Below are 26,460 nucleotides of genomic sequence, written 5' to 3' on the forward strand. Positions count from 1 at the left end.
TCAAATAACAGTATTCTTCCCTGATTTGATACCAACTTTCTCAGCAAAATGATTGACTAATGACGTTAAACTACTACTACTGCTCTCTCCATTCACTCTGGTAGTAATAGTATTGGAGTAGGCATTCTGGAATATCCGTCTGACAGAATCTAACTTCTGCCACCGAACTGATGTATTGTTGATCTCACTCGCTTCTTGACAACTGAAAAATACAAATCCAAATCCATCTTTGTGAATTACAATAACAAAATGTTTTCATTGTTAAAATAATGCTCAATACATCAATTGTAGAGCGATATAGAAATACAACTGTTAAAATAGTACTCAATACATCAATTGTAGAGCGATATAGAAATACCACTGTTAAAATAGTGCTCAATACATCAATTGTAGAGTGATATAGAAATACCACTGTTAAAATAGTGCTCAATACATCAATTGTAGAGCGATATAGAAATACCACTGTTAAAATAGTGCTCAATACATCAATTGTAGAGTGATATAGAAATACCACTGTTAAAATAATGTTCAATACATCAATTGTAGAGTGATATAGAAATACCACTGTTAAAATAGTGCTCAATACATCAATTATAGAGTGATATAGAAATACCACTGTTAAAATAGTGTTCAATACATCAATTGTAGAGTGATATAGAAATACCACTGTTAAAATAGTGTTCAATACATCAATTATAGAGTGATATAGAAATACCACTGTTAAAATAGTGTTCAATACATCAATTGTAGAGTGATATAGAAATACCACTGTTAAAATAGTGTTCAATACATCAATTATAGAGTGATATAGAAATACCACTGTTAAAATAGTGTTCAATACATCAATTGTAGAGTGATATGGAAATACCACTGTTAAAATAGTGTTCAATACATCAATTGTAGAGTGATATGGAAATACCACAGTTAAAATAGTGTTCAATACATTAATATTATTGTAGAGCGATATAGAAATACCACTGTTAAAATAGTGTTCAATACATCAATTATAGAGTGATATAGAAATACCACTGTTAAAATAGTGTTCAATACATCAATTGTAGAGTGATATAGAAATACCACTGTTAAAATAGTGTTCAATACATCAATTATAGAGTGATATAGAAATACCACTGTTAAAATAGTGTTCAATACATCAATTGTACAGTGATATGGAAATACCACTGTTAAAATAGTGTTCAATACATCAATTATAGAGCCATATATGAATTTTAAAGGGGCAGTAAGCAAGAATCTATATATCTACTTGATCAAACTGAATTTGTTTTAAAATGGTTAATTAAAAACGGAGAGTAAGCAGGAAAAGCAAAACTTACGAGCTAAAGCTAACGTGACTATGGCCTGAAGAACTGGATTTTTCAGAGCTAATATTATGAGGAGAATCTGTTGAACCTAATGTTCTGAGACTGCCACAGCTTGATATAATCTGCCAGCTGAAATATATTTATCAAGAATTTTTCTAAAAGTCTTATGTGTATCAAGAACACTAATAGCATCAGATGTCTGTGGTTTTCTGCAATTTCACTATGAAGCTTTCAAAGGTCCATGGAGGTTATAAGCAACTATTGCCATGGTGATACCATATAAGGTTAAGCTTTTTTATGGGGGTTTTTCTTTATATGATGGATGATCTCAAGGAAATTTTGATGCATTACCTTCCATAACCCGGTGAACAAGCTCTGGAAGCCTCAGACTGACGATGTAAATTTGGTACAGCAACAGGACTAGATGATGAAGCAGAATTAAAATGGTTGCCAGTATAAGGGAGAGAACTCTCAGTAGAGCCAGCACTGGCTGTTGAAGCCAAAGGGGAATTCCGACATCGACTAATACTTGGTGGTTTTGAAGGGTCTTCACTGCAAGAAAAATAAAAAAAATAAATACACAATCATTTTTTATTGATTACACAAATACATTGAAGCCAAATATGATCATTTCAAACTCAGGGCTAACTGGCTTGTGGCAGCCAAGCGTTCTTAGCGACGTTGCTTTTTGATCCATCGATGTCGGCTCTTCCTATCATTGCGAAGCAGAATTCGTCAAGGATTGGATTGTTCACCCACCAACAGGGAACGTGAGCTGGGATTAGACTGTTGTGAGACAGGTTAGTTTGAACCTAGGGACAAATCATTTCCATACCAAGTTTGGATGATGGATTTTATAGATAATACAAAAAATTCAAAAATATCGACTGACAATGGCAGGTCTTCTTTTTGAATTATTCATAAAATATTTGTAATAAAATAGTCAAACCTGAAGACAATAGCGTTTTCTTCATCTTGACCGACTGTGAAGGTAATAGGACCAGTTTCGGTACTACTAAAACTACTAATACTTGTATTACTACCTCGTAAAGAACCTCGACCAAACTCTCCATCTACAATTATATAATTAGAGTTTTACATCCTATAATACTAAACATCAAATAAAAATACCAAGAGTATGAGAACCTACTATATACTCAATAAAATCCTTTCGTGACATTTACTCTCGTTTTAAAGAGGTTTTCTAGCTTTTTTATGTGTTTCTGGGCCATCTATGGCTTTTATTACATTTTTTTATTTCATCGGATGTCTGCGGTTTTATATGATTTATGGTGAGTCTTTACCAAGCCTTTACCACTGAATCATTTCAAGTGAAAAGTTCGGCTTGACTGCCACCAAATTTATAGAAATATAACAACCTGAGCAAATCAAACATGCAAAAGTATCCAGTCTATAGCATCTTCACTATGTTTTACATCATTAGGCATTTTTTTTTGCTTTTAAGTTCTTCAATAGTCGGAAAGTTTTAAAAATAGGATTAACTCTAGTGTACAACCAATCAAATTGCTGATACAAGAAAAGGTATCATACAGAATTGGTTTAGCTAGACATTATAAAGATGGATTTACTTACCTAATAAAACTGAGTCAAGAGGAATGTTAGATTCAGAATTAGCTCTCATTACTCTTCTTTCTTCTATAACTTGTAAATCAGGCTGGAGTAACTTAGTTGATGTCCTACGTCTGAAATAGATGGTAATACTAATAGTAGAGAACACCCAAACTAGCCGTACCTACAATCATAACAACCAACAACTAGCTAGTCTGTGATATCAGTTAGCTAGAAGCAGACGTTAGCTTGACCACTAACAACTTACTAATCTGTGATATCAGTTAGCTAGAAGCAGACATTAACTTGACCACTAACAACTTACTAATATGTGATATCAGTTAGCTAGAAGCAGACATTAACTTGACCACCAACTAGTCTAGTAACAATAGCCAGCAAAAATGAATGAAATTTTATTTTAATCATGCATTACATTCTTTTAGTTGTTATGATTTTTGGCCTGAAGACACCTAATTTCAAATCATCTAGTTCTTGTTTTATTCTGTTACATGTTAAAATTTGGTGTTGATCCTAATTTACATGCAGAAAATCTTAAATGACTGGTACTAACTCAAAGACTTACTTTCGTTTTATCACAGAAAATTCTTCAGTACCAATATATCGTAAAAAAGTAAAACAAAAAGATAAAATCTGAAACAAAAAAAGAAAAACATCTAACTTTAAAAATTGTTGATAGCAAAATTTGAGATTAAGAAGAGTCAAATTTGTTCCCTATTAAGATTCCTAACAATACAAGGGACTATAAGATTGTGCATACCACATAGCAATCAATGACATCATTACTTATCTCTACTATCAAGCAATAAAACAAATAGCAAGCCAACACCAATGTTCCCTGCTTTATAATGGCACAATCATAATGACACTAATATTTTAGATGACTCACCTCTTCTCCTTTATTCAATCTGTCTGATAAATTATGACTGAAAAACACAATGATTATAATAATATACATAAATCTTTGTGTTCAAAACATCAACTGCAAGATACTTTTAGTCATAACTTACAGATAAGGTAAGGGTCATTCATTTTGGTTATAGTATATAACTTCAAACCTACAAATTAATCAGACTGTACCTTTAATCAAATCTCAATTGCTAACTATGGACTGTAAATTCATGACACTCACTACTGTATAATTGCGAATATTATGCGCACCCTCTTTTCACCTCAAGCACAATTAATACCAACCCTGCTCGTAGGAAAAAAAATTAGCAAGTTGGCATTAAGTATGCACCATGAATGATAAAATGAGTGATAAAATATACTGTGGATGCAGATAAGTATATCAATGTTTGTTTTCCTGCATTTGCCTACCAAATTTCAAAATTACCAACTATAATATGTCCAGACTCACCCAAATAAGTACCAATCATAACCAAGTGTTAAATAGAGTATTTCAGCAGGTGTTAAAGTACGATGAATAACACCATCTGCCCATAGTGTTAATCTTAGTAAAGATATAAATAGTGGTGTTCTATCCCATCCTGATATACAATGTACTAATAACCCACTGTCACCTAGAATACATAATAAACTTTACAATAAACGACCAAAATAACCTTATATGCTTTATATGTCCTTATATGTAATTGAGCAAAATTGAAAAAAACTCAGTCCCAGAGTTGCACCAAGAAGGTTTTTCGCCATGACCAAAGCCATATTTGTCAAAACTTTTGGTAACTATACATAGCTGAGCCATTAATGAGACCATCAACATATTACCAGATATTCTACAATGTCCTTGTACCCCAAACAGTATCACATACAGTCCAAGGATATGTCTTAAACTGTAACTGGGAAGACATCACATCTGTATGTTACATCTGAGGTAGGGTAGGTCCAGAGTTGTCTGGCCAATAACAATTGGACATTGTTTTAACCATCTATTGTGATTTTGTAATTGCCAGCTACTTTTATCACTAGATTTTACCCAATGAAAATTCAAGTAATTGAACCTTACCTTGTGTTACTAAATGTAATAAAAGTTTTAAATAATTTTGTGTCAACTGGATCAAATCCCAATCCTGAAAGAAGAATTATGTGATATAGGTATTGAAAAGGTATGTACAGGTTGGCAGATTCTTGAAATTCTTGGTGGACATGTTAACCCTTTCAAAACTAGAACAATTATTGATATATACCTGAGTGGCAGTTACTAAGTGAGTGTTAATCTCATACCCTTTGAATCATATCAGAGTTCAAAGGGTTAACATTATTTTACTTATGATCTGGAAAGTAGGCAAGGGAGATGGTAGCCATTCAACCTTTTGTCAACTCTTCTTCTAATTAGAAGTGAAAGACTTGCAGAAGATACATTGCCTCACAAAATTGGTAACCAAGGTTGCCAAGCAATATTGAAAGTTTATTTTCTTATAAAAGAAAGTCTCCTAAAACTTTGGGTAATTGTGAAAGTAGTGGAGTGTACTTACCCTGTATTTAAGCCAGTCTATAGGTAATTGTGAAAGTAGGGGAGTGTACTTACCCTGTATTTAAGCCAGTCTATAGGTAATTGTGAAAGTAGGGGAGTGTACTTACCCTGTATTTAAGCCAGTCTATAGGTAATCGTGAAAGTAGGGGAGTGTACTTACCCTGTATTTAAGCCAGTCTATAGGTAATTGTGAAAGTAGTGAAGTGTACTTAACCTGTATTTAAGCCAGTCTATAGGTAATTGTGAAAGTAGTGGAGTGTACTTACCCTGTATTTAAGCCAGTCTATAGGTAATTGTGAAAGTAGGGGAGTGTACTTACCCTGTATTTAAGCCAGTCTATAGGTAATTGTGAAAGTAGTGGAGTAAACTTACCCTGTATTTAAGCCAGTCTATAGGTAATTGTGAAAGTAGGGGAGTAAACTTACCCTGTATTTAAGCCAGTCTATAGGTAATTGTGAAAGTAGGGGAGTATACTTACCCTGTATTTAAGCCAGTCTATAGGTAATTGTGAAAGTAGGGTAGTAAACTTACCCTGTATTTAAGCCAGTCTATAGGTAATTGTGAAAGTAGGGGAGTAAACTTACCCTGTATTTAAGCCAGTCTATGGGTAATTGTGAAAGTAGGGGAGTATACTTACCCTGTATTTAAGCCAGTCTATGGGTAATTGTGAAAGTAGGGGAGTATACTTACCCTGTATTTAAGCCAGTCTATAGGTAATTGTGAAAGTAGGGTAGTAAACTTACCCTGTATTAAAGCCAGTCTATAGGTAATTGTGAAAGTAGGGGAGTAAACTTACCCTGTATTTAAGCCAGTCTATGGGTAATTGTGAAAGTAGGGGAGTATACTTACCCTGTATTTAAGCCAGTCTATAGGTAATTGTGAAAGTAGGGGAGTAAACTTACCCTGTATTTAAGCCAGTCTATGGGTAATTGTGAAAGTAGGGGAGTAAACTTACCCTGTATTTAAGCCAGTCTATAGGTAATTGTGAAAGTAGGGGAGTATACTTACCCTGTATTTAAGCCAGTCTATGGGTAATTGTGAAAGTAGGGGAGTATCTGGTATATCCAATAAAGCATCATTAAAACCCTGCAATATTCAAACAATACATGGTTGTAGAGCACAGATGCTTTAGGAATCTATATTCTAGTCATCTGATTGGTCAATCACTAAAATCCATTTTAAACTTAGTTTTAATTACCAATCAGATTACTGTATCATGTTGATTAGGGCTTAATAAAAAAAAAAAACCATCTTATAACAGCAAATTTCTCAAATTTGTTTGCTGTTCTTATATCACTTTGAATTATCCATACCCATTTACAGCTGGATTGACTGGAATTATGAGTGATGATGACTTATTCAAGGTCATCAGAGTTCAACACGCCGATCGAAACCCACAACTGCCATTTGTTCAACATAGCCATGCATTTACTCCTCATTTACTGACCTGATTCCAGTCATACTGAATTACTTGCCCTGTAAAACATTTCTCTTTCCATTCTTTAAAAAACTCACAACCTGTCAACATAATAATACACATTTCATCAAAACTTATATACCAAATCTAATCTTTTACTAGTTATATACTGAAACTATTAATAGTAAAATGGCTATTACCTGGATATGGTACAGCTAGTATAGTAAAATCTGAATACCGGTTTTCTTTATCTACCTTCTCTGATGATGTTATACTGTAATAGAAAACCATAAGTTTTCTTCATATTCACTAGGTAATGTGAAATGAAATGAATTTTTTACGTCTTTCGTTTCTACTCCTATTTTGGTTAATGAGGACAGGCAACACCTTGAAGTGTGCAATGAAGAAAATTTTGTCAGGAAGCAGCATTTGCCTATTTTGTATATGAATTCTAACTGATGATTGTAAATTTGGTTAGTTGTCCTGCCTAAATGTTCAAACGCTGTCAGTCTCTCCGACCTGCATCACTGACTTTGGGTAACTGGTTCGAAAACTCCAAAGTTATTATCTACTTTGCCAAGAATGAATCACAGACCTTCAGGTTAGCAAACAAGCTTTTAACTTTATGAGCCACTAAGGCTCACTTTGGCTGGAGAAACCAACAGGGAAAACAAAATCTAAATCTTTACATTAAACCTTATACTTACTTCATTCCAAATTTGACTTTTTTCTTCTCAACCATTAAATCACAGATATATCCAACTTTTAACTCTTTTAATAACCCTATATCTTGACCTCTATATCTATCAAATAACTGCATTTCACTGTAAATACAATGCTAAATTACTTTCAATGTGAACAAATTACACTCAAAAAGATGCTTGCCAGGCAAGGTTACATACGCCCACTGGCAACTGTCAGAAATGATTTAACACGAGTTGCACAATATAGCTAATAGAGTGAAACGTCAAGTCAGACACGATATTTCGGTGAAAAATTATCTGATCATCACGAAAATCAATAGGGATCATCTTCATAATGACATTGACACACAAAATTAAAATCAAAAGAATCTGTAAAGAATTATAGCCTGTAGAGTGAGCATGAACCAAATGTGAACGGACGGACAAACCAACAGGGGCATTACAATATACGCCCATCTTATGTGTGGGCGTATAAAAACTATTGTAGCAGCATTGATTGATTTGCCTAAGACAAGGGAACTCAGGAACTCTTTGAAGATCATTCATCCAGGATTTTATCACCAAAATGATTAAGATTTTTCACATTTTTATGCGATTCTTTCACTGAGGAAAGGGGCCTTTGTACTCTTACAACGCGTTGAACTTTAGGACTGCTTAGTCTTTTTCATAACAGTTTATCATTTTTGAGTGTTTCACTATGAATTGTGCTATAGGTTATATCTACATTTAAATTTGAATCAAAAAAAATTGTGAAGTGGTCTGTATTTTATTTTATTGACTTAAGTTATGTCTAAAAAAATATAACGTAGCCATTGTACCTTTGTTCTCCATTGGTACCATTAGGTATAGCTTCATTACCTACAACATAAAATTACATTTTCTTATTCTTTATAATATTACCAATTAATATTGAGTAAAAGAAAAGTGCATTCTGTCTGATACTAGTATATATATTTCAACCTGTGAATCTTGACATGAAAATAATGCTGAAACACGTGCAGCTCCCATAATTATTCAGTAAACTTGACAACAAAAATCGTCTGTATTTCCTTGGTAATTAGCTAATTATGAGTTAATTAGGGACATGTGAGACAAACTTTTCCTGATCATTAGAACACATCTACTTTCAATTTATGTAAGTAATAAATGAAAATAAAGGAACAAGACCTATAATATTATATAGAGGTATATCACCAAATTGAAAATTCCTATTTGAGCAAATTATCTTACTTGAAAAAAGGAAATCAATTCCTGATCTTCCATACATCTCGGCACCACTCGACAACGTGGCAGATCTACAAATTTGCTAAAAAATAAATAAGATTACAAATGAATAAAAGGACAATATTTTAAGCTTTCATCAGAATGAACTCAATAAATAAAGTTTTAATCAGAAAAGGCATAATTTAATCACTGAAGGTGGGGGATTTTTGCTGCCGACTTGAGTCTTGTCTTGAGTTTCACGGACTGGCATGGACACCCGAGAAGACAAAATTTTCCGATCAGTTGTTTTCCACATTGCAGATCATGCAATTGAAAGGAAAATGAATCTGATTGGATGATGACAGTCTGTCGTGCAGACGATAAAACATTGACATTGAAGCACAGGCACACGTGAGATTTTACTCAATACTCTAATCAGCGACCAAGACCGCTCATGTTGCCACGCCTTAATATTACACACATTAAAATCCTACCTTTCCTTCAAATAACATGACAGGTACAACAAATCTTGATCTACATCGTGCAAATCTAGCCTGTCTTATACTTTCTCTTAATTTATTCATATCATATATACTCTGTAAGCTACAATAATAATAATAATAAATATATCTCATAATTAAATCACAATTCCATTTAAACGGTGTCACACAATTTGATAGGATAAGAGCAGTCGCAAGCATTCCGTTTATTGAGATTTGATTTGATCATGAAAGTTAGACTTACTCATCTCTTGTATTGGATTTATCACCTTCTGTTAACTCATATTCCAATACCACTAACTTATTAGGATACTGACTACATAGTTCACCATTAAAATTATGTACTATCTATAATAGAAATATATACAACATATTAGGATACTGACTACATAGTTCACCATTAAAATTATGTACTATCTATAATAGAAATATATACAACTTATTAGGATACTGGCTACATAGTTCACCATTAAAATTATGTACTATCTATAATAGAAATATATACAACTTATTAGGATACTGGCTACATAGTTCACCATTGAAATTATGTACTATCTATAATAGAAATATATACAACTTATTAGGATACTGGCTACATAGTTCACCATTGAAATTATGCACAATCTACAAAATAATAATAATACTTTGGGATGCTATAGACAAAATCATACAACAGACAATATTAATTATAATGATTAGGTCAAAATATTGGTGACAGGGTTTGAAAGATGTCACAGTGTTGACTTCAGGAAGCACTGGCAGTGGCATCAAAACTATTATTTTAGTTTTTGAAGAATTGAATCCAGGACACCTAATCACTTAGCAGACGACAATCAAACCAAAACTTTCAAGGAAATATTCATATATTATAGTCATGGATGAAGTTTTGTATAAGCTTACGTATTTGAGAATCCTATAGTGAAGCCACCCATAAAACTTTTTCATTTATAATTTCAGTTCGCAGCAATGGAATTGTTTCTTTTGAAGTTTGGAATTTACAAACTCATATTATAATATTAAACTTAAAGGGACAGTCGCAACATTTTTCTTTTACTAATCTAAGTTTAGTCTCAGTTTAGCCAATTAGTAATAGTGTCTAAAGCTCACAGTCAAATTAAAGCCTTAAAATCTAAATGTCCAGAATTGTCTGAATCATATGAAAGTCAAAAAGTCGTCTTTTTATGAGACACTGTCATATATAGAAAAGACATCTATAGAAGTAGGAAAAGAAATTCTATGTTTGAGATATTTGACTGCATTAATGCGATTTTTGTACATTTCCAGTACTTATATATTTACGTATATTCAAGACTCAAATCAACACCCAAAATGGCGGATCTGTTCCTTTTGTATATTAATATTATAACAAAAGTACATAATTATATGTATATGTTAAATCAATAATGAAAACAAATGCCTCTTTATAATAGACATAATCTACTGATATTATCAAAATACGTAGACTGAAATAACACGAGGAAAGAGTTTTTAATACCACAACATAATAGTAGCCAAGGAGGAAATTTGATAATGTTTTAAATTTATAATGAGATAACAACTTAATAATATACTTCAAATGTAACCTATAATAAGGAAGCCCTTGACATAGTGTTTGAAAAATTAATAGATAACTACTCTCTGACTACAATGATTTCTGAATTGAATTATCACAATCATTTTCATATGAATTGAAATATCATCTTCAAAATACTACTGAGAGTCTTCGATTGTCTTTGGGTTGATAAAAATGTCAACCACTCGAAAAGTTATTATTTGTAAACAAAATTTTACAGAGGGGAAAAAGTGGGCCATTTTTACATGAATTTTCTGGAAAGAAAGTTTGTTTATTTCAAATGTAAAATCATTGAACCTTATATTTCTAAATAATCCTTTAGCGACATTTAGGGGTAGAGATCACACTTGATAACGGAATACAATTTTATGGTATACTACTCCTTAGTTTTATACAATCTACATTGTCTACATTTCCTCACTTCACCTGATGATGACAATGTAGATTGTTGAAACGTCGTGTGTAATAAAACTAAGGAGTAGTATACCATAAAATTGTGTTCCGTTATTTAATATATTTCTAAAGATACCAGACATTCTAAGACAAATTGTATACAACTGAAAATTTTATTTTTAATATTTATGAAATGAGAGAAAAAATTCAATTCAGAGTTCAATGTAGTCAGACAGCTTATATCAAGGATCATCAATGTAGATCATGTCAATTTAGTTTAAGTTGAAAGGTATAAGTCAAATGGAATGAAATGAATGGAGTTTGCATCCTACTTTTCTGCACCATGTGGGGTAAAAAAGAAGGGCAAAGCCATGCAGGGTGAAATGAGGGAAATTTTGCCAGGACAGCAGCTTTAGTCTGCTCTTTTCGATTTCGATTTCTAAAGTAACATGATAAAATACAGCATGTTTTTGGTGTTGAAGTAACAATAGAACAAAAATAGAATACAAACCGAATATTTATAATCTTTTCCAATCAAATGTAAACATGTTTCCATAACAGTATCTCCCTGAAATTATACAAAATCTCTTGATTTAAGCTTATATTTTAAGAAAAAGTAAAGCTGGTGTCAATTGGATGGATGAACTTCCTTCCATTTCAAATAATACACTGTGGAATCTATCCTACTTAACTTATTTAGAATTTTTCTTTACATTCAAACGCCGATAATTTTGGACATACATGGATTAGAGGGCTCAAATTTCACTGTGAGCTGTGAACACTATTACTGATTGATTGGTATGATTGGTCAAAAAGAATGGCAACACCTGTCCCTTTAAACATTAGTTTGATAGATAAAATATTTATGGCACACTTGTAGGCTAAGCTTATAGTATTAAAGGAATTCCCAAGTTTTCTGTCCTTTCAGTTTCACAAACATTCACAATAGAATTTTTAATTGCATGCCATTTGTCTAAAGTCTTATATTTTTTTCATTGGTTGGCATTTTCATTAACCTATAGACAATATAAGTATTTTGGGATTGATGTTTCATTTAATACATAAATGTTTGGCAAAATGCAATTCTGCAAACAATTGTGGGTGGACAGTTGCATGATTGCCTGATGATAGGTGGGCCATTTTATCCATTATCATTTTCTAGCATAATGTAATAATATACATCTAGATCAATGTCTTACATCTGTTATGACTATAGGATAACATCTGTTATCAATTACAATGACATAAACATAAACAAATCTGTTACATATTATATCATTATGTCACATGACTGACGATAATAAAATGTAAACAGTGATGAAATCTGGGTCAGGGCCCAAATTCTAAAATTTTCTGACGATTTTCAAGATGTTTACCTTCATGTCACCACTTCGAACTTTGTGCGTCGACTTGGAAAAGTGTTCCAAAAGACAATGGATATCTTCTTTACTGACAGCTCCATCGCTGCTTTCGTTCATTTTCGACATTAAAGGAAAAAACAGACAACACTCTTCTTCGACATAAAAACAAACTTATCTAAATCCGGAAGTGACAAACACAATAGGAACTCTTTTGGTAGGAAGGTCAGAACATACTTCAGCTATTCACACGACATTGTCGTAAATGTCAATAATATTTATAACTATGATTTCTAATCATGAATACTGGTGAACCCTTTACGAACGACTTCATAGTTCAGAGAATCTCTGATAACGTTCTTTTTTAGTACTTAATACTTTAATTTTAATACATTCTTGTCATTTTTCTCACTCATGGCAAAAGGTTCCCTCATAATCAACCAAATCTTTATAAGGCTAATTTCGATATAATGATGAATATAATCCTTAATTTGAAATTGTTTTTCAATGAAAATATCATTGAGAATAGCTGAAATAGTAAAGTTGTGGCAGTATGCACTATCTCGTTTGTCAAGTTCACTAATCACTATAAATAAAAAGGCAGCCGTTTGAAAGGCTGATTAATCTAGCATTTACATAAACAGCCAATCATCATCCGAGCTTCATCTAATAAACTGAAAGTAGAACATAAGTGAAAATCAAAGATGAGATAAATTTTACTTTAAATGTAAAACAATGCAAACGTTTCCATAAAATTGATGGTAAATCCTTAAGAATGTTGAGAAGAGTGGCATTAGGAGTCTCTGGTGGAGTTGACAGCGCTGTTAGTGCGTTAATTCTGAAGAAACAAGGTTAGAAAATAGTGATTGTCTGAAACACTAACTCAAAGTCAAACTCTTGAGTCTGACAGGAGACTCATGAGACATGAGGTGAAGAGATTTATCACGAATCTTAATAACGCCACATTGTACTCATGGCAAGAGGCTTAAAATTCAATTAGTATGCATGACAAGTATTCAAGGGCTAATACCCTTTGAAGCTTTCTCTATGAAATTTGTGGTACATTCGAAAGTTGAACGCCAAGACATCTTCCATCGCAGCTGTGCGTAGATGAAGTCGGACAGGATTACTGAGTCTACTGTGAACACATGACATCATCAACAGATACTCGAAATAAATAACGACCAGTTAAAGTAACTATCAAACATAGATAATTATGGATACATTTGGATTTGAAGGCTCAAATTTCGACAGTGAGCTGTGAACATTATTACTGATTAGTTTTGCAGGACGATTCACATTTCTGACACCAAGGTATGATTTACCCCTGGAAATGCTACATCTGTCCCTTAAAGGCACACTTAAAAGCTTCAACAACCATCTCCAATGTAATTGTGCTTAATGAGTTTGTTAACTATGCCTCCTGTACAGAAAGTCCGCTCATCATTAATGTATGATAAGTTAATTAATCAATTTTTGTGTCGTAGGTTTTGAAGTGATAGGAGTATTTATGAGAAACTGGGACACAGTAAATGAGAAAGGTATCTGTCAACCAGATATTGACTTACAAGATGCAGAATTTGTCTGTAAAAAGCTGAATATCCCTCTACATGAAGTGAATTTTGTAAAAGAATATTGGAATCAAGTGTTTAGGTAGGTAGTGGATAGCTAAAGATATACACTAATCCATTGAATTAACACTCTCCTATAAAAGCACTGGCCAAGGTCACACTAATATTTTCAGTGAGGTGTATATTTTGAATGAAATGTTATCGTATTATTTCAGTGAAATGCTGATTGTATTATTTCAGTGAAATGATGTTTGTATTATTTCAGTGAATGATGTTTGTATTATTTCAGTGAGATGTTATTGTAACATTTCAGTGAAATGTTATTGTAACATTTCAGTGAAATGTTGTTGTATTATTTCAGTGAATGATGTTTGTATTATTTCTGTGAAATCTTGTTGTATTATTTCAGTGAAATCTTGTTGTATTATTTCAGTGAAATCTTGTTGTATTATTTCAGTGAAATCTTGTTGTATTATTTCAGTGAAATCTTGTTGTATTATTTCAGTGAATGATGTTTGTATTATTTCTGTGAAATCTTGTTGTATTATTTCAGTGAAATCTTGTTGTATTATTTCAATGAAATCTTGTTGTATAAATCTTGTTGTATTATTTCAGTGAAATCTTGTTGTATTATTTCAGTGAAATCTTGTTGTATTTTTTTCAATGAAATCTTGTTGTATTTTTTTCAATGAAATCTTGTTGTATAAATCTTGTTGTATTATTTCAGTGAAATCTTGTTGTATTTTTTTCAATGAAATCTTGTTGTATTTTTTTCAATGAAATCTTGTTGTATAAATCTTGTTGTATTATTTCAGTGAAATCTTGTTGTATTATTTCAGTGAGATGTTATTTGAGTATGAGAATGGTAGAACACCCAATCCTGATATATTATGTAATAAGTATCTAAAATTCAACATGTTTCTAAAATATGCTTTAGAAAAGCTAAACTGTGATGCCATAGCAACAGGACATTACGCTAGAACAGACGTGGGTTTCGATTTACATCTAGTAGACAAGAAAAAAGGTAACTTGTGGTCACTTTTTTTCTATATTTGATTAAATCGAAAGATGTGCCAGTTTAGGGGGTTGATTTGAGTCTCGAAGCCTTCAAAAATATTTCAAACTAAGAATTTCTTTTCCTATTTCGATAGATGTCTTTTTGTATATTATAGTGTCTCAAGAAAAGACAACTCGTCTTTTTAACTTTCAAATGTAGATAATTCTGGACAAACATGGATTTAAAGGCTCAAATTTCGAAGATGGACACAATTACAGATTAGCTTAGCTAAAAAATTCATGTTTCTGAGACTAAGATATGATTGGTCAAAAACTACTGTCTCTTTGAAGTTTGAAAGGTTTTGAGTGTCAATCACGAGCCCGCTGCATTTAAGAGTCATCTCTCAGTTTGACACCATTCTATCAATGAAACAAGTGGAGTATCTCGTTGTTTTTTGTGGGTGTTTCTTGTGCCCAAATCTGAAATGATACAGTTTTTGATAAAATGGCTGATAAATCTAATTTTTAGCAATCTTTGTCATTTGCAGTTTGTCTAATGTGGCATAAAACAAATATAATTCCAGATTTTTTGTCTTTCTTTTACGTGAAGACAGGTTGGAACATAGTGAGAGTATTGGAATTTTTACTTAAGGTCATTTGCGTGGTAAACTCAAAACAAATGATGGTCGTGGGTTCTCATCTCGGTTGGCATCCAAAAGCCAACCTTGATTAAGTCATCTCTCCATATTATTTCATTCAACCCAGCTGTAAAAGGATCGAGGTTGTTCGTGATGAAAAAATGTCAAGAAATCAGTCCATTGTTAAAATTTTTGTTCTTTTCTAGGAGTAAAATTATTAACTGCTGAAGATGTTTTAAAAGATCAGACATTTTTCTTGAGTCAGATAAAACAGTCAGCGTTGCAGAAGACAATATTTCCTGTGGGTGAAATCAATAAAACATTTGTGCGTAAAATGGCTGTCGCTGCTGGCTTAGAACATATAGTACAGAAAAAAGAGGTGAATAACATTTTTAAACTTTTCTCAAAAGAAAATTCTTCCTGGTGTTGACTTTTGAAATTCTACGTTTACTCTTCCATTCTAACATGGGTAACTGGGAAGGCCTTCTGTCTCAGCCATTTCTATGATTTCAGTTTCACCTGCACTAATCTACCCGCTTGTAAAAATGAGACAAATTGTGCTAAGTATATCAGGGTTTTTTTTGCAGAATTTTCTTCACAGTTAAAGTTTTGTTCAATTTTTTATAGAGTATGGGAATTTGTTTTATTGGATCAAGAAATTTTCAAAGTTTTATAGAAGAGGTATATATTATTTGATTAGTGTTCATAAACTAAAAATAGTTAACACAAGTCTCGAAATTAGAATAAGTCAAAATGGAGTACAGTGTACCAGTTAATTTTTAAAGGACTCATGGCAATTTTTTTTTTCTTACAAACAAAGGTGAAAATTATTACAATAGAATAATTGAACTGCCTGAAGAAATTAGAATGAGTTTTACTTCCTATTTTTCTACACCATGTGGGCTAATAAAGACGAGCAACGCCATGCAGAGTACAATAAGGGAAATTTTGCCAGGACAGAGGCATTAGCCTGCTCTTTTTTGATTTCCAACTGTCAAGGGATCTGTAACGTGCACAGCCTGTAGCACACAGGGCCTTGGTTTATTGTCCCATCAGAACGACTAGACGCTTTTTCCATGTAAGCCCCACTTACCTGCATCACTGACGGGGGAAACCAGGTTGAAAAATCAGAAGGAGTTGTCTCAACCTATGCTGGGATTGAACCCTGGACCTTCAGGTTAGCAAGCAAGCGCCTAACTCACTGAGCCAATGCCTGAAGATTATTTACTGTCAAAATATCACACACAGCAAGAAAATGATTATTACAAATGTTATGTTTCATAAGAACTTTAATTTTTTTGGCAGTACATTGAACAGAAAAAAGGAAATTTTATAGATATTGTTACTGGTAAAATAGTGGGAGAACACAAAGGTTGGTACAGTCTGTTGTTACATTTTATAACCAAACCTCTCATCAATAGAATAGGTTACAGGGATTGTTAGTAAAGAGGCTACTTTTCGATTTTCACATTTCTAGTCAGATGGCTGTAGTTCTTGAAACTCCACTAAAACTACTTTTTTTTTGAAGATTGCAAAGGCCCTTACATGTTATTAGCAATTTCAGTGGAATTGCAACAATCACAGGTGTCTGATATCTTTAAAATACCTTGAAAATTTAGCCACTTCAGTAAGGATCTAACAACAGCCCTCTTGAATAGGTGTCAAATTAACCTTTTGACCTAGTAAAAAAATACCAGCGCTGGAGAGGGTAGAAATTTGATTGATTAAAGCAGATGTCATCAAGTTAGGTCAAAAGGTTAATATGATGAACGTTCAAGAAGGCTGTTGTTAGACCCTAACTGAAGTGGCTATACTATATAAAATAAATACGAAAGATGTTTTTATTAGACTGAGAAAGAAGATTAATTTGTTATTTGAAGTCAATATTTATTGTAGGCTTTCATTACTGGACTATAGGACAACGTGCTTGTATTGGTGGAATTGATAAACGTTATTTTGTAGCAGATTTTAAAATTTCAACCAATGATATTCTTGTCGTAAGTCATTCCATTTTTAAACTTTATGAAAATCCAATTGGTAAAAATAATGTGGCTGAGTAAGTAACAAAAGCTGAATGAGTTTGATAACAGCAAGGCAAATGATCATTATAGTCATAGACTCATAGTCGAGCAAAGTTATTTGTGATTATCTTTTCATCTTAAAGGGGCATTCTGCTTTTTTTGTAAAACATTTTTATTATCAAAAAGCTGTAAATTATACCTGAAAATGTTTCTAAAGTATGCTATTTATATCTATGTATTTCCTTGATCAAACTTGATCAGACATATTTCTCTACAATTAGGAGTTTATTTTACTCAAATCCGTGCAGTAGTTTTCTAACAGCTTGCAAAGTAAAGTAAAATTTTGGCGTTAAAATATTGATGGCTGGATATATTTTAGTTAAAACTTTCAGATATGTTATGGGATACATTTCTATAGATTTTGGTTTATAGTTTTCACAAATTTGAGAAAAAAAATTTTCGACTTACAAAAAAAAGGGAATGTCCCTTTGAATTACCTTAAAAGGAAGTGGGATTGCATTTGGTTGTTTTGAATTTGATGAGCAGAAATACCGTTGCTCGATTATACAAAAACAATCAGTTGGGTTCTCATGACACAGTCTAATGTACAAACTGATCTTTGGCCAATCCTCTTGGCAATCTTTGTCAGATTATCTGCACCAAAAGACAGCTGGTTCAAATGATATTTTTGGATAGATGACTTATTCTTTGAAGTTCATGATATGTCATTAGAGATAGCAACTACCCAAAAACATGGTGGACTGCGTCTGCTTATGTTTTAAATCAGTCCCAGATGTGCACAAATTTATTTATTTGACATTACCTTATTTTTTGCAGGCTCCAGGCACCAAACACCCATCTTTATTTTACCAGACGATTTTCACAGAGCAGCCACACTGGATTCGAGCTCCACCTGTACACCTTTATAAAGATCAGATGTTTGATTGTGACTTTCGATATCAACACAGTCATCCAGTGATAAAATGTACTTGTACCCTAACTGGTGGAAACGGTTTAATAGTGTCTCTTGAACGACCAATGAGAGCTCTGTGTGTGGGTCAGTTTGCGGTGTTTTATGATAAAGAGGAGTGTCTAGGCAGTGCCAGGATTATTCGTAGAGGACCCTCTCTTTTTACCTTAAATTATAAAGACTATATGGATCTTCCTCACGAATTCACTTGATTAAACACAGTAGATATAGCTAGAATTCAAATATATTCTTGTGTGTTGAAATATGACTGAAGTGATTAAGAATCGTGGAAAGCTTATGGCAACTAATAAGGGCTGCTTGATTGATGAATTCTGCATATGTTCAGGATTCATGGAATCAACTGTACATTTAGAATTCCACTTAAGCCAAAAAAATAGCAATTCAAAATGGAGGAGAAAAGTATAATTTTGAATGTGATATATTCACAGTGTTGCTGGTAGTCAAGGAAGTGGGGTAGTGACACATTGGTGGCACTTGATTGATGATTTCTGTTCTGTTCAGGTTGTTTCAATTCTTGGTGTCAACAATTTGGAATTTGAAATGTAAAAATTTAACTTGCTATTCCTTTCTCTGCCATTGTGAATTCTGTTTTCACCTATTTTTTCAGTGAACATGGATTGCATTCTGCATCCCTTTCCAACTTACTGATGGGTGATGCCATGAATCCAAAAACAAGCAGACCTCAACAAAGGCCACCTTTAAAGTCACATTTTAGGGTAAAGATCATTTGGCCTTTAGTTTTTAAGGTCTGGTGATTTTAATGTTATAAATTGTAATTATTCATAATAAAATATGCTGTGATATAACAAAACTTCAAACAATTTCCTGCGTGAAACAGACCATTATTACTCTATTTGAAACACCTGAAGGTACTTCTCCTTTGAGGAGTCGACTACTATACAACTTTTACTCCCGATTTGGCCATTCTTTGGTCGAGATTTTCGATTGACAGAATTGTCTTGCCTTGCCCTTTGCATTTGTGGAAGAGATCAGAATTACACAGACTTAATGTTATTTATAAAATAACTCATACAGTTGGTTAACCCTATAATCACTAGTTCACTCATCTTCACAATGTCAAGCTATTACGAACTTCATCTTATACCTTGACTTTCTTCTAGGAATGCAGCGATTTGCTTGGATTGTTTGCAAGGTGAAAGGTGACTTATTCGTAATAACTCAACATTGTGAAGATGCAGTTTACTATGGGAATGAAATAACTAGATGTTGTTTGTTTCTTTCTAATATATTTTACAAAATAAGTATCAAATAACAAAACTAAGCACTCCATTATTCTATAAATAGTTACATATCTTAATATATATTTCTAGGTGTGTTAAACAATACTGGAATAGATGGACACTAAATACATGAAATAATCATAGCTGAAATAACACCTCTGATTTAAGTTTAAATAGTTTTCCTTTTCAATATAGCTGTATATCTGGTTAATAAAAAAGCATTAAAGGGATTGTAAAAAAGGTTTTCTATATTTTTGTGTTTATCCAGGACACTGATAGTTAAAATTTGCACCATTCCAATTTTCAATCAGACGTCTTTAGTTCCTGCAATTCCTCTAAAAGTAAGTGTTTGATGACGTCACTAATCACAAAGGCCTTATGTTATACATATTTTTGGATTAGTGACTTCATCAAACACTTAGTTTTAGTGAAATTGCAGGAATCACAGACATATGATTGAAAAATTGGAATGGTGCAAATTGATGCTATCGGAATTCCTTAAAAACATAAAAAAAATTTGAAAACCTCTTTACATTCTCTTTAAGAAAAAAAAAGAAGATAATGCAAAAACAAAACAATAGAATATTCCAAAAACACAATTGATACTAACAAATCTTTGTATTTTTCAGAAACAAAACAAAATGTAACACAAATCAAACTACCGGTAAAACGAATTCAGATTCATCATTTGTTAAAAAGACTTGGCAAGCAAGCAAGCGTAGAATTTGTTCAGCTCTGATACAAATTGTCAACTTTCTTGGCTTGTGCTCAAACAATATGGTCCTTGGACACAATATTTCAATGGTTAAAAGACAAATTCATAAACAAACAACTAAAAACATGAGTGACTATATCCAAGATCATCTAACAGAATTACAACTTAAAAGATACATTGTGCCTTATCACAGTTATATGCTACCATAAAATAATATCCTTAAAGGCTGGTGCACATTTACATATACGTCATAATATTTTTCAACAGTGCCAAATAAGTCGGCGCACACTTATCAATTTATAAATAACTGGGGTGACTGCTTTCCCGTAGAGCTACTGTAAACCACTAGAAACCAGAAGTGAGCACGTGATACATGTAACTCTATTGGTTGACATTTAACTAGGTCAAGACAATTTATTGGGGAAAGGCACGTCAGGACGTCTTTCCATCAAACATTCCAAATATCTCCCGATCACTACTGATTTTGTTGTAGAGCTGGCCAGACCAACATGGCGTCTAGAAATCCGTAAGTTTGCGCTAGCCTTAAATTAAAGGAATTTAAGAATGATCATTAAATTGAAATTCTCAAAATGGTCAATAACTAGACAACAGAAAACCTGGGTGATGTAGTATGTATAACTATTTCCCTCCTTACATCCTTGGACGGATTTACAATCAAACAAAAGTGATTTAATTCACAAAAACCTCCATATTCCTTTTGATTATAAAATTTTAAAATTTTATCTTGACATTCAATTCCTTTTCAACTCTCTGATAGACCTGATGATTTTTATATACATGATGGAAATTGATTATAAATAAAAATATAAACAGAACTCAGATTTCATAGAATAAGTTCCATGCTGCCTTGAAAATTTGTTTACATTGTGAAAATGTATAAGAAATATTCAATCAAAGAGGAGTTGAGAAACCAAGTTGCAGAGTGACAGAAGGTGTTCAAGAAGGTTAAACACACATGTGATTCATTAACAACATCCCCAACAGAAATTACAATTTGGGGATATAAATAAATTACAGATTTAGATTTGAGCTTGAAACCCCACATCTATTTGGTTGAGGGATCTGGACCTGATTTTGGTGGAAGATGATTAGAGATCTATTTAGTTGGTACCCGTGTGTTGTTATTCCAGAAGTTATCACGCCTATCTTTGGAACGTTCCAGTATTTCCGAGGCGTAAGAACAGCTCGAGGCTATAGACCTGACTGATAACGATAGAACACTTTCATTGTCATCATCATCTCGATAGTAATTCTCTACATCTGAAAATTATTAGATTAATTAGTCAGTACAATAAGTAACTAGCAAGTGTTGGTTGGTTTGGGTCATTGAGAGCATCCATTTGCACCATTCCAAATGGCATAATTCGCGATTAGTGACGCCATGAGACAAAAAATGTCTTTCAGATGAGATGAGGCTCTATGTGCCACAGGCTGTGCATGTTAAAGATCCCTTAACAATTGAAAATCCAAAAGAGGAAAAACTTATGCTGCTGTCCTGGCAAAATTTTCTGCAGTGCATTTCCTCTCCGACTAAGCTCGAATCTGGTTCATTTCAATTCAACTGAATAACCTTAGCTTGTTTTAACCTAAATCCCACTCTTAATATCAAATTCAAACAAACTTTTCTCACCATTATATGAGTAGATTGGAGGAACATAAGCCTTATTGTAGGTCTGACCAAAATTTTCATATATAGGATCCATGGCCGGTGCTGACGGGCTTTGTCTTTTATACCTAGGTTCATCAACAATTTTAGGTTGTGTGGTCTGGATCTCACCTTCTGTGACTGAAAGTAAATCAACTAGTTATATTTCTCCATCAAAACAAAATGGACTATTTTATTTTTTTGTTTGAGCTTGCTTGCTAGTCTAAAGCTTAATGGTTTGACCATGGCGTAGAGATATATCTGCAGAAATTTCCCCCTGTCAGTGATGCAGGTTGAGAGAAGATTACATAAAAGCAAGGATCCCAGCAAGAAATTTTAAAAATAGAGGGAACGGAAAATATCAGCTGAAGGTCAAGGACACTATAGGTTCCCATGCAGGGTACAAGAGGCATCACATCATGAAGCTGAAGAGATTTTAGCATTTTAAGACCCGTTTGGAAGCCATTTTCTGTAAAGAAATTTTTTTATCCCTTAAACAAAATTTTTAAGTGGTTTAATTAAAAAAAAAAAAAAAAAAAAAATTCACCGGCGTAAAAATTGAGGAAATCCTCTAAATAGAAACGCGAGCTGGGTTTAGACCATCATGAGACAGGTGCGTTTTACCCTAGTCGATGGATGGGACAATAAACCACTCTCTGGTATATGCACGTTCAAGAATCTTTGACAGTTGAAATCCAAAAAAGATAAGGCTGTCCTGGAATTTTTGATCCAAAATAAACGTACCTGTACTTTCTGTATCGCCATCATCAAAGACTTCAGTTTGTAAAAACTGTGTTCTCATTGGTCTATCAGTTGATGCCTCCTCGTCCAATAAATAATGAGTATCTCTCGAAGGAAGGCCATACGTTGGTTTTGGTGTATTTTTAATCAAATTGTACGTCTGCAAGTTACAAGGTATAAAAAGGATTGTTGATGACATGACATTTTACATTAATAAGAATCATTTTCTATGGATTTTTTACAATTTTCGGAACTAATGTGAACTATGAACAGTTGCATCACTTATTTAGGCCATTTGGGCATGCCCCAATCTCCCCCATCCCCCTCTTAGGGTTCTAAAATGTCTTATTTTTAAGTGAAAATTAAGCCCTCTAAATGCTAAATATTCAGACCCCAGCCTCAAGTGGGCTTCACTACTGCTACCGGTATATTATAGACAGGTCGTTGAAAAAAGTCTGGTTGACAAAAAAATAAATCAACAGCCCTGGTCTTCGGAGAGACACCTCTCTATAAGTTTCTCAGACATATTTACAAGGGTGAAAGTCATTTGTGGCTTATACTTGCACTTTTTCCTAAAGTTAATCATGAAGCATGCCATTTCCACTAAATCAATTCAAAGAGACTTTTTCAGTTTTCTGCAATTGTTAGAGTGATGCATTATGGTCTGTTATTTTGTTTATGAAACTACAGGCCTACCTTTCCAATCATTCTTGCTTCTTCTTCGTCATCTTCATTTAAATCTACAAAGATAGATACATAAAATAAAAGAAATATTTCCTTAAAACCTAGCTCTGATACAAAATGGGAAACTGGAATTAAATTTATTGCAATGTGTTTAAACTTCACATTGATATTAAAGAGACCAGTGCGTCACTATTTTTGACCAATCAAATTTTAGTTTTAGAAATGTAATTTTTAAATCAAGCCAATCACTAATAGTGTTCACAGCTCACCATCGAAATTTGAGTCTTCAAATCCATTTTAAACCGTCATTTTAAGATATTCTGTGGTATTGAACAGATATATATAGAAATAGTGAGTAAAATTCCTAGTTTGAGATATTTATGAAGGAACTTTCCAATATGAGTTGTCTACCTTGATCATAAGGAGGAATTGGTTGGGTTCGAGATAGCCTAGTTTTAGCAGGTAGACTTCTGACACTAGGTGGCGAAGATAATAGAGCGCCCCCTACTGATGGTGTTGTTAAATCAAAATGATGGCGAGAGACTGGACGATCTTGTTTCTGTAAGTGTGGAGTTGGTAGTCTCCCCCCTCTACGATAGTTATTATTACTGTAGTCTTCATCAACAGGTGTTTCAACTTCTTCATCGACTTCAGCACTACAATTTACAGAATTTTATTAAAAAGAGTTTTACAGCCTGCTCTTCAGCACCCTATTGGACTAGCCAGAGACCAGCAGGTGAAAAAAATATCTTCAGAATCCAAGACCCAAAGAAAATAAACAACCATTTTGAAAAGGATAACAACTTAAGTTTACGAGGATCCTTCTATCAATACCTATTTTCAACTGTGAAAAATGAATTATTTTTCCCTTTCAACCCCAAACGCTTTTAATTTTATTACTTGATCAGGGTATATGATGTTTTATTTCATTTACACTAAGGCTAAGGTTAAGGCCATCAGACTTTCAAAAGAAAAATATACAATGTCAATGCAACACTCTAACTGACTGTGCTACAGCTCATCCTCAAAAAAACGAAATCCACGGATATTTCTTGTTTCTAATAACCAGACCTACCTATCTCCATTATAAATTTCTTCAGGTTCATCATACTGCCATGCTGTTTTAACTTGACGTGTTCGACCTCTAGAATCCTGAGTATATCTAGGTTTATATGTACGGCGCTCATTTCCACCATTTACAGAAGGGGCTGGAGTTTCAGCTATTGTGGCTTTAGTAGAATCAAGATCACTAAATTTCTTCAATTTTCTGTCCTGAATTCTACTCTTTCTTTCTAAATTCTTTTCATTCAACCTGAAAGAAGCAAGTTTATAATAATTCTGATTGCAAAAGATGTTGGAAACACAAAATATAAACTATTATCATTTGGTGCTTTTCACAGAAAACAACCTCAAACACAATAAAAATATGAAATAAAGTTTGATTGGACTGATTGGACTATTCGAGACCGGAAACACCATGCAGTGTGTAAAAAGGGAAATTTTAGCCAGGATACAAAAAAAATGTAGAAAAGCTAGGTACCGTAAACAAGGGGTGCTCATTATACACGGGTAAATGGATTTTTCCTGATTTTAATGGGAAAAGGAAGGGCCGCGCATTATACACAGGTGCGCATTATATTCGGAAATATACGGTAAGCTATGAGACAAATTTTAACTAAAACCAATTTCCAATATGCATGCACAAGGAACAACACCTAAATTTATAGTATCCTCCAACATGTCACACATCAACATGTCACACATCAAGATGCCTATATCAGACTGAATGAAATCATGAGATGTATTTTCCCAAACAACATAAATCTTGAGAACAACTTACTCTAGCCGTGGTGGTCTTTGAGGTGGTCTTTCAGCCAGACCAGCAGGTGATGACCCTGTTTCCAATGACAATGCTGAGATGGTACTGGCTTCAGTTGTACTACATGTTTCACAATCCCACAATTCAGTCTGTCTGGCCAGTAATTGAGCTAAATGAGCTCGTGAGAAATGGGAGCCTTGTCCACGTTTTCTGTATTCATCAGCTTTCTGCCTCAGTTCTAAGACTTCTGTGTACCAATTAGTCTGCTCTGGTTGAATATCTTCAGCCTCCACCAGTGCTTTCTTTTCTTTGCTCTTCTTTACAGGCTGGAAAAAATAAATAGTTTCTTAAATTAGATTTGAGGCTTCGTCTTTTGTTCATGAAGAAAACTAAATGAGAATATTGGATTGAAGAAAAACTAAATGAGAATATTGGATTGAAGAAAAACTAAATGAAAATATTGGATTGAAGAAAAACTAAATGAGAATATTGGATTGAAGAAAAACTAAATGAAAATATTGGATTGAAGAAAAACTAAATGAGAATATTGGATTGAAGAAAAACTAAATGAAAATATTGGATTGAAGAAAAACTAAATGAGAATATTGGATTGAAGAAAAACTAAATGAGAATATTGGATTGAAGAAAAACTAAATGAAAATATTGGATTGAAGAAAAACTAAATGAAAATATTGGATTGAAGAAAAACTAAATGAGAATATTGGATTGAAGAAAAACTAAATGAGAATATTGGATTGAAGAAAAACTAAATGAGAATATTGGATTGAAGAAAAACTAAATGAAAATATTGGATTGAAGAAAAACTAAATGAAAATATTGGATTGAAGAAAAACTAAATGAGAATATTGGATTGAAGAAAAACTAA

General features: G+C 33.1%; 3 protein-coding genes across 3 annotated transcripts in view; 1 reads left to right on the forward strand and 2 right to left on the reverse strand.

Moving 5' to 3' along the window:
- Positions 1 to 12,611, reverse strand: LOTGIDRAFT_173287 (hypothetical protein; the record flags this gene model as incomplete). The annotated part of the gene is made up of 19 exons (XM_009050753.1): positions 1 to 202; positions 1,335 to 1,451; positions 1,674 to 1,874; positions 2,272 to 2,395; positions 2,916 to 3,025; positions 3,475 to 3,542; positions 3,799 to 3,835; positions 4,270 to 4,432; positions 4,876 to 4,939; positions 6,352 to 6,429; positions 6,791 to 6,861; positions 6,961 to 7,034; positions 7,468 to 7,584; positions 8,283 to 8,322; positions 8,695 to 8,770; positions 9,162 to 9,270; positions 9,412 to 9,515; positions 11,645 to 11,701; positions 12,510 to 12,611. The coding sequence occupies 19 exons, from the start codon at positions 12,609 to 12,611 to the stop codon at positions 1 to 3; spliced, it is 1,914 nt and encodes a 637-aa protein (XP_009049001.1).
- Positions 12,612 to 13,266: 655 nt separating this feature from the next.
- On the forward strand, positions 13,267 to 19,355 carry LOTGIDRAFT_200906 (hypothetical protein; the record flags this gene model as incomplete). Its single annotated transcript, XM_009050754.1, has 9 exons — positions 13,267 to 13,342; positions 13,979 to 14,144; positions 14,902 to 15,086; positions 15,711 to 15,743; positions 15,903 to 16,075; positions 16,324 to 16,377; positions 17,002 to 17,077; positions 17,593 to 17,693; positions 18,555 to 19,355. 9 exons carry the CDS (start codon positions 13,267 to 13,269, stop codon positions 18,897 to 18,899), a joined length of 1,209 nt encoding a protein of 402 aa, XP_009049002.1. The 3' UTR covers positions 18,900 to 19,355.
- Positions 19,356 to 21,589: 2,234 nt separating this feature from the next.
- LOTGIDRAFT_238605 (hypothetical protein) overlaps positions 21,590 to 26,460 on the reverse strand; it is a 13,734-nt gene continuing 8,863 nt past the window's right edge. The window contains exons 12-18 of the mRNA XM_009050755.1: positions 25,596 to 25,900; positions 24,831 to 25,067; positions 24,167 to 24,411; positions 23,768 to 23,811; positions 23,075 to 23,231; positions 22,316 to 22,471; positions 21,590 to 21,945 (exon numbers count right to left, since the gene is read on the reverse strand). Coding sequence (XP_009049003.1) covers positions 21,782 to 21,945; positions 22,316 to 22,471; positions 23,075 to 23,231; positions 23,768 to 23,811; positions 24,167 to 24,411; positions 24,831 to 25,067; positions 25,596 to 25,900 — 1,308 coding nt within the window. The 3' untranslated portion in view covers positions 21,590 to 21,781. The remainder of the gene's footprint in view (positions 21,946 to 22,315; positions 22,472 to 23,074; positions 23,232 to 23,767; positions 23,812 to 24,166; positions 24,412 to 24,830; positions 25,068 to 25,595; positions 25,901 to 26,460) is intronic.

Source organism: Lottia gigantea (assembly GCF_000327385.1).
Source record: "Lottia gigantea unplaced genomic scaffold LOTGIsca_154, whole genome shotgun sequence".
Lineage (NCBI taxonomy): Eukaryota > Metazoa > Mollusca > Gastropoda > Lottiidae > Lottia > Lottia gigantea.